This window comes from Epinephelus lanceolatus, chromosome 9, assembly GCF_041903045.1.
Source record: "Epinephelus lanceolatus isolate andai-2023 chromosome 9, ASM4190304v1, whole genome shotgun sequence".
NCBI lineage: Eukaryota > Metazoa > Chordata > Actinopteri > Perciformes > Serranidae > Epinephelus > Epinephelus lanceolatus.
In genome coordinates, this window is record NC_135742.1 from 6,191,481 (window position 1) to 6,208,196 (window position 16,716).

Here is a 16,716-nt window from a genome sequence, read left to right on the forward strand (position 1 = left end):
GCCCATCTGCTTCAAGGTTGGACAAGGTGTTGTTGCTTCAGAGATGGTCTTCTGCACACCTTGGTTGGAACCAGTGGTTATTTGACTTCCTGTTGCCTTTCTATCATCTTGAACCAGTCTGGCCATTCTCCTCTGACCTCTGGCATCAACAAGGCATTTTGGCTCACTGGATATTTTCTCTTTTTGGGACCATCCTCTGTAAACCCTAGAGATGGTTGTGCTGAAAATCCCAGTAAATACTCAGACCAGCCCGTCTGGCACCAACAACCATGCCACGTTCAAAGTCACTTAAAACACCTTTCTTCTCCATTCTGATGTCCGATTTGAACTTGTCTACATGCCTAAATACATTGAGCAACCAACCTATTCCAACAACAAGTTTGTGTATGACTTCATCGGTATCACAGTTTGCCATCTACAGATGTTTGGTCAAAGATAAGACTCTAAAGGTCACGAGTCAGAGGGCAACCTTGTCTTTGTTTTCGGACCAGGAAGTTAACAGGAAGGATGTAGAGGTGTCAAGACCAAAACATCCACCTTTGAGCCTTTCATCAAAGAAACCAAGTCCTCAATCATGAGGCAAATTCTCACAGAGGAAGATCACTTTACACATCAGCAGGTTTGTGGCAAATGTTTGTGGGAGTACAATTTAAAATCTGCCTTTTTTCCCCATTTTAGATGTGTGTGGTGCTCGGCTCAGAAATGATGTTACACTGTCACATTTTGGCACACATTTTGACATTTCCTCATTATCTGATAGCTAATTAGTGTCATCATCTGTGGTAATGAAGCTCTCTTTTGAATAAGACATCATCACATTCAGCCTGACACACTGACGCTTCAAGACAGGAAGACACTGTTTTGACATCATCCCCTTTATAGAGGGAACAGTCAGCAGTTAAAGCAGAGAACATTGCATGTGTGTGTGTGTGTGTCCATGCATGTGTGTGAGGTTGTGTCTATGAAAGTATGTTCAAAGCACAGGCATGTGGAGGATTACAGAGCATGTCATTGAATACCAGGTATTAAATGAGCGCAGTATGAACACACATTACAAAAGTACAGGCCGGGCTCAAGGCCAATGACTAATAATCACAAGACTGGCAGCCCTCTGCTCGCAAATAGCCAAGTGTCCGACATAAACACATCCAAACACACACACCAGATATTCCCACTGCTACCCAGCCAGCTAATTTCATCCCCGTGGCTCAGGGTTCATCAACGTGTGTGTGTGTCCGTGTGAAGAGACGAGCAGCCTGCTATGACAAGGTTACATAACATCTGAAGGCATGTGTGTGTGACACTGTCCAGTCTGATGCCAACAGAAGGTTAGCAGAGATCACACACACACACACACACACACACACACACACACACACACACATAAGGCTTAGAGGCAGCAGGAGGAGGTTTGCAACCGATCTGTGGTTGGTCTTAATTTAATTGATGGCAGATTGTCAGAACACACAAACAAGACACAATGTCAAAGGGTTTCATAAAGGCTGAAGTGGGACTTGAAGACAATTTTGTGAACATAACATTTTGATTTAAGCACAATCACATTATATTAAAGACATCAGCAAGATGTGAAGGACACAGACTGCTCTCCAAAGAAATATGACTTCAGTCATTTCAATATATATATATATATATATATATATATATAACTCCTGTCCATCGAAAGCAAAGAAGGAGATAACAGAAGATAACTTTGCTGAGCTCACTATATTAATAACTGTAATAAAAACGCAAGCTGCGCTGTGTTCACTGAACCAGCGGCAGCACAGCTCAAAGTGTGTTGTCTTAACTGGGAGAGTTAATGCAATATGTATGATCATGATTGGTGATGATCATACTGGGCTGTTTTGGTGCCCCCTCCAGGACAAGGTTCATCTCTACAGCCTAACATGACATGTTATTTGTAACTGACTCCTAGAATGGAACATATGGATTGGTGGCCCTTTATCAGCAGGATGATATCATTTGTCTCTGCCACCTAAAACCATTGCCAAGCACTGTTGACAAATGAATAAGTTTTGTGTGTCTGTCCCTTGTCCTTTTCCGCTTTGGTTGCGCTTTGATTACATTTAGGCACAAAAACAAGTAGGTTAGATTTATGGAAACACTGTGGTTTGGGTTACAGGACCTTCGTCATCATGGTCACAATAATAACTATTTGGTTAATGTTGGGGAACGTCAACACTGGTTGGAACAACTCTTGGTTGGAAACAGGAAATGAACAGTGGTCCCCTGTGTTAAAGGAACCTATTATGCTTTGTCTTATTTTCTGTTATATATATATATGTATAATTTCACAAAGCCGGATCTTCATATTCAACATGGTCAGAGTTTTAAATAATGAGGTAAACATGTGTAAAAGTAATCCCTGTGACCTTGTATCATATTCCTGCTGGAATATGTCTGGTTGTGTTTAGAAGCTTTTATTGGTGATTTTTAAGTGCGGTTTGTTCGGGCAGGTGTGAACACAGCTATTGCACTCGGGTGTGCATCAAAACAACTGGATCGAGACCAGGGGTCGCGTTAACTGGATATTCTTGGTCACTGACCGTTTTTTTACAACAATGACCGGAAAATCTGAAGGCCGTCGGTCATTTTGACCGGTTGCAATTACCACCCTGCCCACTTGGCGGCGGAGTGCACAGTCAGTGGTTTAAGTGGCTGCCGTTTTCACACTGCAGAGAAAAAGTCATTCATCTGCTTCATGTAGCATTGTTGACATAACGCCCTGGACACACCGGACGTGGAACCGAGGCACAGCGCCCAGCAGCGGAGGCAGTTTTCAGTCAGCACCCATGTTAACCTATCTGACTGTCCACACAAGCCGCTGAGCAGAGCGGAGCGCCCGCGAAGGTAGCGCTTCAGTTCGGCCTCTGGTCTATTTTTCACACGAGCCGCTAGTGCTTCTGTCAAGCTGGATAGAGCGGATCGTACCAAACAGGAAGTCGGACACAGAAAAGATGAGAGAATCCGGCCAATTTTCAAAATAAAATAACCGCACGCACTGAGGAACGTGAGAAGAAAATACCATGTTTATAATTTAAAATAACACAACAGTGCATAACCGAACACATTTTTCAATACCATAATCACTTAATTACAATTTTAATTTTGTGTCACCGAGCCTAACACGAGGCATAACACCCTGGACACACCGGACATGTTAGTGCCGTCCGGTGTGTCCAGGGCGAAGCTTAATGGCACGGGTGTGTGGATGTCTGTTCATCTTTTCGTTCATGTCCTTATTAATGCACACTTTATAACTTGCTTGTTGGATTTATTAAAAACGAACAAATGAAAACTAAATGTCTCTGAATATCTTTATTATCATTTAAAAACGAAAACTAAAATGACCGGTAAAAATAGATTATGACCGGATTTTTATGACCGCGCAACGTCTGATCGAGACCTTCCTGAAGAGGTGGTCTCAGTCTGGTTGCAAATGAACTCTGGCGTGTTCATTTGAATCGAGAACGTGCATCAAAACATTGTTTTCTAGTTGGAGCCGCGCCTCATTTTCAAACTGTATGGTTTGACTAAAATGAACAATGACAGCAATATAGTCCACGATGAGCAGCGCTAAAATCAACCTGCGTAGTTGTCCCTCCATTGTGACATTAGAAAGTGTCACATTTATCTTGCAAGTGTACTCTTCTTCAACGTTTCTTTACTTCCTGGATTTTTCCCACATGGAAATTCTGACCAATCAAGAGCAGCTTTTTTGCGCAAGGCATTTGATCTGGTCCGCTTGTAAATGCTGCCGTGAGAACATGAACCAACTCTAAGCATGTATGCAGCTTTGTACGAAATAAGTCCCTGATTCAGACCAAAGCAAGACAACTCTAGGTCTGAAAGCAGCCTAAGATTTAATGGGTGGATGTAGTGAAAGAAAGTAGGGAGGCAATGAACGTTTAAAACAACAGAGGTCATAAGAAGATAAAGACATGAGACGGAGTAATGAATGAAAAAGATGAAGTAAAATGAAGTAATCTTTTTTAAAGGACTTCTGCAATACTGTACATTGAAAGATTAATACCTTTTTGATCTTCGGATAAGTTCTTGTTTGGTTTAGATTGTCTCATTATCGGTTGCTCAGCTGGTGTGTCTGCAGGAAACACCACTATAGGTACCACCATTCTCTTTAATAATTAATGACCTGATGAGTGGACATCACTACACTGTGGAACAACTCTGGGGATTCCAAGCAAACCAGATGACATCACACTGTATTTACGAACATCTGCTGTTAATATAATAAATTCAACGGGGCCATGTGGAGCCCTGTCCCCAACACAGCCTGGGTCAGGAGTTTAATTCCCAGTGGGACCACCCATGTCAGTACTCATGGTACTGTATGGTGCTTTGGAATAATCTCTCCTCCAAATGGCACTTATCACATGTGGGCTCTAACAGGATTACATATCCAACTGGGCTAAACTGTCAGTGGGCTGTCAAAAAAATTCACGCTCTCATGTATGTATGGATAGTTGTCTTTGTCTGTGCTGTATGCATCAGGTTTGCCAGCTCATCAGAGAGGTAAAAGAACAGTAATGGGCTCTCTTTTTTTTGTGTGTGTGTGCAAGTACTTGTACATGCTACATAGTGAGGACCAAAAGATGTATTTTAGCAACAGAATGAGGACATTTTTGCAAAGTTAGGACATTTTGGCCGGCCCTCACTTTTTCAAAGGCTTGTTAGAGGGTTAAGACTTGGTTTTAGGGTTCAGGTTAGAATTAGGCAACAGTTAGGGATGGGGTTGGGGTTAGGCATTTATTTTTGATGGTTAAGGTTAGGAGAAGGGGCTTGGGAATGCATTATGTCAATGAGGGTCCTTACAAAGATAGCAGCACAACAATGTGTGTCAGGACTGCGATGGAAAACAGAGTAGACAGTAGACAGCAGCATGAAAGTCCGCAAAAAAGTTATGTCTACTTCGTCTTTATCTGTTACTTATTCAGTCTCTCTTTCAAACTCAGTGACAACTAGCCTGAACTATGCTTAAACGCTGCTTACCGTTACTGATGGTTGTGCTGGTAGAGAGGCAGAAATTCTTGTGCCCACCCAGGTGTCAGGTATCAGGTTTCCATTACTGCCGATTGGAGATGGAGCTGATAAAAACCTGTGACTGCTGCAGAGTCATTTGTTGTGGGAATGAATGCCAACTGTAACCTTTTCCACTTAAGACAAAAGCCAGATGTCAGAAAAAGAACTTAATCTCCTGAAACCCAAACTTTTGTTCAGTATGCATTTTTTAATTTCTCCTAGCTATTTGGGATCAGCAGGATCCAATGAGTATAAAAAAACATAATATTGTCGACGATAATAAAGTCCTAATGTCTTCAAACGAGTACTTCCTCATTAACAGCGGCTTAGCTTGTTACTGTTGCTAAAATTGGTCAAATTTGTTGCCATATCAAACTACAAACATTACTGATCATAAATTAACTAACTTCACCCATAAAATGTGATCAGGTTTTGTACCTTGTCTACTTTTGTGTCAGGATCGACTGCAGACTGACTTGGCAGAGATGGCTGCCATCTTGTTTTTACATGGATTAGTGTATTGTACTCTTACTACCACTAGATGGCACAAAACATGTCCACGAACGAGGACAACAGGTCTGACTTAAGTAGAATGAAGTGTAAGGTCAGGTAAACCGAAAATGTGATGTCCTCATATGAGGACACAGGGTCTCAGGAGGATAAGATAATTAAGAGACACAGTAATTAATGGACACAGATAGCTTCCTGGAATTGTTGGACAAATCCATCAGAACCTGAAACAATCGACCCAATCACCAAAAAAATGTTAGCATTGTACAACATTGTGGTTAACATGTGGTTACATTTTGGCACAAATTATGATTAGGAAAAGATGATGTTTTGTCCTAAATTACCATGTTCTGGTGGCACACAAGCAGCAATGTCTGGCTAAAAACAACCACTTATCATGGCACATTGGTGCTGGAGAAAACAGTCACGGGTTGCTTAAAAAACACCTATGTTTGGGGGCTGTTTTGCCGAGTCATATAAAGCCAACATTTTTTGCTGGCAATGGACTTAAACAGTACAACATGCATTTGAATTTGTTTAGCACGTTGGTGCAGTCTGTTAAAACCAATTAAGAGTAGTAGGGTATTCATTAATTATTCTACCTTGATGAAGAGACTGTGAGTTTTCAGTCCGACTGGGTCCAGTTCAATAACACCCATCTTGCTGAGGTCAAGACCTTTGGAATCAACTTAACCCAGTTACTGGTTTCTTTGGGCGTATGGAAACACAGACTGTGTTTTTATTTGTAACCATGACTTCCTGGCCAATACAGTGTGAGGTCCAGTACCTCCGCTGCATCACTTAAGCTAACAGTTATTGTACTTTAATACACCGGGGAAGCGTTCTTGGCTGCCAACTATGTAACATGCACACAAATGGACAAGAAGGAAAAAAAATGTAGCACTCTTTTGGTTTTGGCCCACATCCACGTTCCCAGCAGTGGGTTGCTGATGTTGGAGGAAGATCAGGCCTCTGAAGGAACACACTCTGGCTTCTGATTTCTTTGAGAAACACGTTTACATAACCAGTGCCCTTGGGCTTATGCAACCACCCTAGATTTTAGAGTTAAACACACATCGTTCATGTGCCACGTACTTATCATACCTTTCTCAGAATGATTTGGAGTTATGTAATGGATGCTCTCGGTCTGGGACATTAGCAAAGGGTGAAAAGACCAAATGCTAAAATGAACAACAAGTGAGAACATGTTGACATATTTGGGCAGCGAGGCGGCCTCACAGTCAGACAGACCATCCTGTAATTGAAAGGTCTCAAGTTTAATACCCTGGAGCAGACATTGCTGTGTCTCTCAGGCATCTCTCGAAGTGCCCTTGAGGGTACTACTGAATTCTACCTGTTGTATGAGGGTCAGCTGATAAGTCAACTGACGATTATCGGACAGCATTTCAGAGTTTTGGGAAATAGACCAAATCACCATGACCTTGCACCATCACTTCTGGGTGGACTACTGGCAACTGTTTTGAATGCAAAGACATTTTCAGTGAACATTTTGTGGATACATTTGGTATCCATATTTTTGCAATTTGTCAGGTACATTAATTAACATTTCCTCATAATTCGAATTACTTTTTCCTCAAAATGTATTTGCTGTTTTAAATTAGTTGTATATAAACGTAATTTCAAGGAGACAGGGCTGATCAGGTTTAACGGGAGACATTCAATCCGCTACTAAAACCCCACCTTCATTAAAATTCACAGTATTTGCTTCCTCAGTCGGCATCCTGCCTTCGTTGTCATGGGAAACCCATCCTTATTAACGGTCAAAGGCTCCCCATCCATTATAAGCCATTTGGTGCTGTTTTAGTCATCTGTTTATTCATCTTTAATTAAACCCAAACGAGCTACACGACTGTCGACAAACGACTGCAGTAAATGATCTGTCATTATATTACAGCAGTCATCACATTAATTACAGTTGCAGTGAGGACTTATTCATATCAGGCTCCTTATTAGATGTTGTTGCAATTTACTTGCATCTTGAGTCTGACCTTAACGTGCAGAAAAACCTTTGAGGAAATCTTGTAAAATAAAGGCTTTGTTTTGCTGTTGTGTTTAACAAAATGTGGGAAATGATAGTGTTCATCCCAGTTAAAGCTCCCAGTTCACTGACAGAGGTTCATGATCAGAGTCAAATGCAGCTGCACGCTGGATTTATCCTCTATACTATGATGAATACAATGTCCATAAGGGTGAAAAAAATCAATTAGGATTTAGGCACAATTCTGGCTTTATTATTAGATTAATCCCACAAAGCCCCCCGATGCATGAGAGTTAAGCCGTCTGTGGTGATATCATGGCGGCTGTCTTCTCTGGCTGCCTGTCCCACCGAGAGTGCTATTGTTCGGTATGCATAACGTTAGCATAATCCCCGGCCAGCGCCTGCCCCCGTTCCACCTGTGCCTTCACACTTTCGAGGCCAATGCAAAAATCCCAAGGAGACTTCTGTCAGAGAGGAAGAGAAAACCTCACCTAACCTCACGGCTCTTCAGGAAAAGGGAAATGAACCCTGAGTGGATTATCTGCAAGACTTAAAGCAGCTACAAAGAAAGCCTGGCATTATCCAATGTGGTGGTTCTCAATAGATTTAGCCCATGAACCCTAAAAAGTCTGATCTGTGACCCCCCGGTGGGCGCACATATGCAAAGTGGGGTGATGAGTGACCGATTTTTTAGTCTCTTTTTAAGCCATTTCACTTAATAGATTTGAGTCTATCTGGATGTGCTTTTACTACTTTACAAAAAAAGGCTTCAAATCATTGAGCACAAAATAAAATGGCTTTTTCTTTATTTAAACAACAACTTTATGTCTCCTGTTCAGAGACAAAAATCTGCTCGCATGCTGTAGCAACATTGTCAGGACTCAGAGTACTGTCGTCTCCACAAGGTATTATTTTATTAGGATTCAAATTTGGGTTTTAGTCAAGGGCAAACTGACACCCAGGATCATTTTTGAAAGGTATTTGTCGCAGTTTTAAAAGCAAATGTAAAATGGATTTGGTTCTCAAAATTCATGCTTTTTTCCCTGCATGTTAGAAAAGCCCCTGAAACAGTATTTAGCAGCTTCTTAAGCAGCTTCTTAAATGCACAATTTGAGGGACAGCATTCTCAAAACACAGGAGTGGAACTACTAAAAAACTAATCGGCCAAGAAAATCAAACACAAGATAACAACTGGCTAAAGTTGTTAATATGAGTAATGTCTCTAAACACAGCAAAAACAGGGCTGTATTTTTATTATAGATCAGTTGAGAAACACAAACTGCATTATCCTTTTACACCTCAAACTATTAAATGATGCATACTGTACTTAAAGTGGAACAAGCAAACACATACAAAACCATCCTCTGAAGGCGCAGTTGAACGGCAGAGTATTTTCAGGATGTATTTCTGCATGAAACTAGACTGATTTGATTCACGAGACAACAGCTAAATACACATTATTCATGTTTTCTGTTGCTGATTAAGTGATTTTTAATCAGTATGTGGACAAACAAAGCCGTAAAACTCTGCGGTTGCTTTTCATCATCTTTTTTTTATCCAGTCATCCAATCACAGTGGAGGAGGGGCAGGACAAATACCACAAAGACCAACCAGCACATCAGAAATAAATGGACTGCACTTGTATAGTCCTTTTCTAGTCTTCCGAACACTCAAGGAGCTTTTACATTATTAAGAAAAATTCAGAAGAAGAAAAAAATGGAAATGAATTATTACAATATTTGGCAGAAAACCGAAATAGGATGAAACTTTCATGTATATACAAAATATTGCAAAAATTAACAATTGTGGAAAGTAAAGTAAAAGAAAAATGGGACAAAGAGTTATCCATAAACATCTCAGAGGAAGCCTGGAGAGATTCTTTGAAGGAAAATTTTGAAAGCACACAGTCAAAACATTGGAGAGAGTTTGCATGGAAAATAAGTCTGAGATTTTTCATTACTCCACATATCACTGGAAGGATCTCTACTGTAGCAGGATCTGGCTGCTGGAGAGGATGTGGGGAAAGCAAAGCAAATCATACACATATTTTCTTTACATGTCCGGTAATAAAGTCTTTCTGGGAAGAAGTAGAGAAAGCCATTAAAGATATTCTTGACATTAAGGAATCCCTGACATTCGAAAATTGGCTGGTATTAACATGCACCATAAGACAAAATTAAAAGAGCGAAAGGTCTTTAATATGTTGCGCCTAACTGCACTGAAGCAGCTGACCAGGATATGGAAACAACCCAAAACACCAGAATTACATTTGTGGTATGAAACAATAAAACAAGTATTTGAAATGGAGAGGCTTCAATCATGGCTAATGGCAGCTTGGAGAGGTGGACTAGAGAATATTCGGGGTATATTGACAAGGTGACAAAGTGCTCTGATAGCTTGGTGTGGGACAGATGTTGTGTACATGATGCATTCACACACACCACATGTACTCGCATTATTTTATTTTTTATTTTTATTTTTTTATTTTTATTATTTTATTATTATTATTATTATTATTTACTTATCTTTTTTATGTTTTAATTATTTATTTACTTTTTCCCTCTCAATGTATTTTTTTTCTTTCTCAATGTATGTGTTTTCCTTTGTATTTAAATGCTATAAAAATTTAAATATAAAAAAAAAGGTATGAATATCAAGTACTCAAATTCAAATTATTATATGTCTTATATTTATTATAATAATTTGATTGTTGAATTTTGCTTCTATTTTTGTGTCAAACTATTTTCTATTAATCGTCGTTACTTTTTGATTGTCTTGTAATATCTGACATTCTGGAAAATCTGTTTTACTTTGTTTTAGTTTATTAAACAGTATGTCAATAAAAAAAAAAAAAAGAGAAGCTTTTACACTACGAGTCACATTCACCCATTCACACACAGGTGGCCGAGGCTACTGTACAAGGTGCCATCTGCTACTCAGTAACCATTCACTCGCGCTCACACACCAGTGGAACAGCTATAAGGCGCAAGCTGAGGTTCAGTATCTTGCCCAAGGATACCTCGACATGCGGGATAGAGGAGCGAAGGATCGAACCGACAACCAGCTCTACCTCTGAACCACAGCTGCCTCCAGGGAGAAAGTAAGACTTAAGTCACCTAGACTGGTGAGTTGTCCTCTCTCCCCACGTGCCTCAACCTTCCCTTTAGGGATGCACCGAAATGAAAATTTGTGGCCGAAGCCGAAGCCGAATAAAATTAAACGCTTGGCCGAATACCGAATGCCGTTGTTTAGTTTTTCATTAGTTTTTGCAGATAATCCCCTCCAGATTAGTGTTGTCACGGTACCAAAATTGGGACCCACGGTACGATACCAGTGAAAATATCATGGTTCTGAGTAGTATCAGGATACCACAACGAAAATGAGGCAGATGTGCCTTTTGTCATCTATAAAAAGAGAAATCACTTTTCTATAATACATCAATGATATTTCAATGGAATAAATTACTTATTGACTTATTCATACTTCAAAAACAGCATCAATAAGTGATTAACATAGGGAGGATCAAAATAAAATAAATAAATGAATAAAATAAAAATCAACCAGCCACCCTCCTCCACTGACAAGTTAAGAACAGTCCCTTCATAAGTAATGAACAGTCCCTAAAGTGCGGTGAGGTTTGTGGACCGTTACCTGCCACAAAGAGAGAAATGTGAACAGCTCGTTTCTCCTCTGACACGTCACATACCTGTGTGCCGCCACAGCTCGGCTGTCCAGGTACTTTTGGGCAGTCATGACACCAAGAAGAGGACATTATTGGAGCCGGACTTCTCCGTCGCCGGTAAGCCTTATCTTGCGCCGCAAAGCACTATGGCCGCCGTATTTGACAGGAATACCTTCCTGCGGTGCGGTGACGGAGGGAGTAAAATATCGCCACGCTGCCGACATTTTACTCCGTCCGTCACCGCATGCTGTTTGATTGCGTTATCAAAACACGCCGCTATTATTTGGCCTTGCTTTTCACTTATTCCACCGAATACCGAATGTGTGTTTTTTCGCAACATTCGGCAGAATATATTTCCTACTTCCCTTCATTCAGAGAAAGGGCCAGAGCAACTAGGTGCTCTACCATGTGCAGACATTTTTACATCCAAGGATATTCTGTATCATAGCAACCACACACAACCAAAATATCTCAGCTGGAAGAACGCTGTGCTCCTTATTGTGCCTCATGTTCTGCATTTAACAATGAACAAACTGTGATCTTTGTCATTTCAAAAGCAACATTATACCTAATAACAGACTAACAATGAAGCTTATATACAAAAAAACACAAAAAAAACCCAACCAAATAATTTAAGTTGTACTGCACATTACTATTCTGAACCACCCTTATTCACCGCAGGGGGATTTTCTCTCACGCTGACAGCTGCAGGGCAACAGTGAGGCAGGTTTGATACATAAACTGTTTATTATCCTCACCTCAGTGAGTTCATATCAACACAATGCAGAAACACTAGAGTCGACGGCTTACAGATATACAGTTATCGGTCTGACTTATTGGTTTATCCTGAGAATAAGGAGTCTTTATCTGTTGCACTTGTATCAACGGAGGTTTTCAGGTTCACTCTTCTCCCCACATTAACGATCCAAAGCTTGAAGCACCAGACTTCTTTCCTCAGAGCAGCTGAAAAACGTGGACACATTCCAACAAATGCCACCAAACATCAATAATCCAGTCTGGCTCCGGATCACGTTTGGCTCTTCACACTCTCAAAGGGTTTAAACAAGTATTTCATGATCAGGCTCTTCAATACATGTTGTACCTGTGAATCAGCGCCGGCCCGCCCACCCACCTGCTGCAGTCCATTACTTAGACCAGACTGAGGAAAGACAGAGGACTATACACTGAGCATCCTGCTTAATGGCCACGGGGCCCAGCGGTGCTTTGGAGACACAAAGGGACACTTTTATTGTTTTCTGATAAATGGGAAATGGACGAATCCATAAATCTGCCGAATTCATTCGGTGCCGCAGGGCTAAGTAATTAAATAAGTCATGTGCCAGTTGGCACAGACTCACCACAGACTCCCCTCCTCCGATAGATCTGGCCAGGCAAACAACCGGGCAGCTTAATAATTTCCTTTGTTACTGGTTAATTGGCTTTCTGTGGCGTCTGCCATCAACATTTGCATTACACAACAACACAGAGACCGAGGAAGTCTTTGTGTTGCATCAGAAACATCAACAAAGAGACAAGATTTTTGCCATCTGTCAGGCAGGGAAACACTTGAATGGTGGGCATTATTTTGAATATGTATTAATATGAGAAAGGAAAACTCAGCCACCATATTCAGAGGGTAGACTCAGCTCTCAGACACACAAACACAAACACACACACACTGTAACACAGACATCTGTTGCTGCTTTTGGGAATTTTTATCCTCAGGAATTTTAGGTTAATTAAAATTCACATTACTTCCTGTTTTTCAATTAAAAACCCAACCTCACCCTTACGCCCTAAAAACTCAAATGTCCTTGTTTGCCAGCGTTATCATTAATGTATATATTTAAAAAAAAAAAAAAAGGTTCATATTGAGGTGACTCACCAGCCGGCTGTCAAACTGTGGTCGTTCACTGGTTAATGCCCCAAAGATTGTTGGCTGAAGAGAGGAAAGAGAAAAGGTTGTGTTACTTTCAAAAATGCACCACAACATGGTAAGAAATCATGAATCATTGGTGTTAATCAGCAACACTTTCAGTCTCTCACACACTGAGCAAATCCTGCTCATTTTTATTTAATCAGGAAGGAAAATCACATCGTTAAAGGTAAGCTGACTGAGCATGCTTGTTTTTTTGTCTCCAAACAGCCTCTGAATCAATTAATAGTTCTCAATCATGGACTCAGGGTCTGTCATACAACACATCAGGTATCTGAGGGACATTCTGAGGTTCCTGCTTACATCATGGGAAATCCCCATTAGGCCACAGAAGTGATGAAGCTTTGTGGTTGAGTGGGAAAACACAGCACAAGTCCAAGTGCCTTTAAATCACACAGACTAGATCAGCTCTGACAGGGATGGCTGTGAACTTTATCAGACAGTGTGAAGTTTATGTAGTCAGCAGCAACAAGGCTAGGTGGAGTTGCATTCACCGTGGGTGACTATCATAGCCTTGGACACCCATCACTTGTGTTGTCCAAGGCCTCGATTGACAGGTGTCCACCCCAAAAACACTTCTCTTGCTTTCCAAAGCACCTGGAGGCAGACTGGCTCACACTGTCACTGGATCTCAGCAGGTGTGAATGAAGTCAGTATTGTATAACCACATTCTTGAAGGGATAGTTGGATCTTTTAAAGTGGGGCTGCATGAGGAAATTATCCAGAGTCAGTGTAAAACATACAGAAGATGTTGGTCGGCACTATGGATGTATTAAGAGAACTGGACACAGCGTTGAAGGTGGGGGCTCGTTCATTCTGATGAAAGTTGCTCAGTGGCGCATGAAACTAAAAAGAAGCTTGATCTCTGCGGTATAAAAGTATCTAGATTTTCCGCATCGTGGGGTCGATAGAGTAGTAGAGACATCAGTCGACCGCACTGCTTTCCAATTTAGAACTCCGCTAACGCGAATGGGGATGAAACGATTTAATTGTGCAGCTCCTCTAGACTTTAAAAATGTTATTGGACCACATGGATCAAACCCTGATATGAGTCATTTCGCAGGGGTAGTGTTACTGAAGAAAAAATGTATCCACTGATTTACAGGCGTCTCACAGGGTAAGTTTAATGGGATAAAAGGAACTTAAGGGCCCCATGGCATCTCATGATGGACCCGGACATTGTAATTCCACTTGTGGCCACTATGTTGAATTGGCTTCAAAGCATGGCGCTCCTCCTGGGGGCTTGGTTGGCACACCCCTAGTTTGGAGAAGGATGTAGGAATACCGACACAACACAAGAAATGTACTGCTGTGGACGGGGGCAGCAGCTAAATGTAGAATATTTTCACTGCTTTATCTTTGCGTCAGACAGCATTTACGACTTTCTATCAAAGGAACCATTTTACAGCGCATTACTAATAGGTCTAAACGAGCAGTGTCAAGTTCTCAAGTATTTTTCATGCAATATCCCCACTTGAAAGGGAGAGAGTCATCTACCAGAGGTCTTAACTGGATTTCACTCAATGACCAGGCCGCTTTTCCTTTTCCTCCTTTTATTTTCAGGTGCGAGCATTTTATGCCATTTGTCATGTGTAGGTGAAAAACCTTTCAATCAAGGAAATGCAAAACCAGAGAAAAAGTTTAAAATCCGTACACAGTGCAAATGCTATTTGCAAATCACCAACAGAAAATAAGTATACAAAATACCAGAAAATAAACACTTAAATATTGTGAAACCCAATTATATTTACATTAAATTACAAATCAAGCGCAAATAAAGTTACCCACTGCTGTAAATGGTTTTAGCATAGTTTCAGGTAAGTATGAATTTCACTACTTTTTAAATATTTATTGTTGTTTTAAATGTATATTTTAATGTGTTTTTAACTTAAATTGTCTCAACTTCTGTATTTTACCATTAAACGTATTTTAACATGAATTACTTCTTAACCTTTAATTACAAATTTTTACGGGCTTTTTAACCTAAGCTAAGCTAGCGTTAGCACAACCAATTACTCACAATGAACAACCTCCGTGCACAAGTCTCTTCATTAAACAGTTCAGCGTCGTACCGGCTGCCTCTCTGGTGTTTAGATGCTCTCACTCTGCATGATTCCTGCAGGATGCGAAGGATGAGGGAGCAGAGATACGCCTGCTGTCTGTGTACCTTTGTCCGCTCGCTCCTTACCTGTTGACGTGTGCCGACCTTTATGGGCCGGGCAGTAACTGGGCGATGGTGCGAAAGGTTCCTCCTTCCGGTTTATTGTGGATTCCTCAGCTTTGTTTGTCTTATCTGTTCAGTTCTTTATTTTACTCCAGTTTGACCTGACAAGCAGTCATTCATTTGTTTAACCACAAGGTGGCAGCTCTGCAGTGGGCTATATATGATTGTTTGGCACTTCACCTTTGCAGGGTTGGCGGTAAAAGCATCCATATATGTTCATGCACTGTTTCTCTATTGTCCACCAAGAATTATCTTTTATTTTTTATCTGGAATCCAAAGCTAGCTCAGCTGGGGCTATCGGAGACAAGCCACTGCTATTGAGCTTCAGCAAAATTTAAAGAAAAAGGTGACAGACTGTATGACACACATTTATTTGATGAAATGTAAAAACATTTATTTCATTCTGCAAATAGGCTACACATTTGTGCAGTGGAGAATGTAAGAATCACTCAAGGCCTACGACAACGAAAAATGAAAATAAAAATGTTAAAAAGTAGCTGCTATTCATTTCTGTATGATTTTTTGCCAAAGCCACAGGGAGCCACTGGAGAGAGGATTTGGTGCCACAGGTTGACTACCCCTTAGTCTCGTCACCAGACAATCAGAGATCTCCGCCTTCTGATAGTCTGGGGACACTCCTTTCTAGAGTGTGTTTAACACACCGGAGAAAACGGCCAGCAACAAAGCAACGCCTCTTGCATTTTTGAAAAGGACACGCCCTCCCGGAAATGTCATGTCGTATCCCACAACGGGAGGCTTTTAACAGATGACGTCCTGATGTTAGCTTTGCTGCTGCTGTTAGCTGTCCCTGTCAGCTGCAGCCACTGATGCTTTCTAGACATCGTGATTTCCTAAAACTGAATAAATACCGCACATAGCAACACAAAACTGCTTTGCTAGCTCAATCATGTTGTAACTAAGATATCCGCTGGAAAAGATATTTTTTTCACGGACCGTTTATTGAGTTACTGAGTTATTACAGACACCGCTAACGGCTAAATTAACAGCTAACGGTTAGCCCAGCTAATCTACGATAACCATGTTATTAATTACAAAACGTGCACACAGAAATAGTAATCTTTGTTCAGTCATTGTGTTTATAGACTTTATAAACATCAGATTAGCCTAAAGGGTGATATAGTGACGTGAAAAATGTGATATATATATGCGTATATATATATATATATATATATATATATATACACATATATAAAGTATTTGTAAACAAGGTGATTCCCTCTATAGTCCGGCCGGACAGATGAGTCATGGCCTTGTAAAAGATTATGTTTGTTTCTTTTAGTTGG

General features: G+C 40.7%; 1 protein-coding gene across 1 annotated transcript in view; it reads right to left on the reverse strand.

The window, feature by feature from the left end:
* Positions 1 to 16,716, reverse strand: part of rasgef1ba (RasGEF domain family, member 1Ba) — a 192,769-nt gene that overhangs the window by 123,616 nt on the left and 52,437 nt on the right. Inside the window, exon 3 of the mRNA XM_078170462.1 lies at positions 13,138 to 13,191. Coding sequence (XP_078026588.1) covers positions 13,138 to 13,191 — 54 coding nt within the window. The remainder of the gene's footprint in view (positions 1 to 13,137; positions 13,192 to 16,716) is intronic.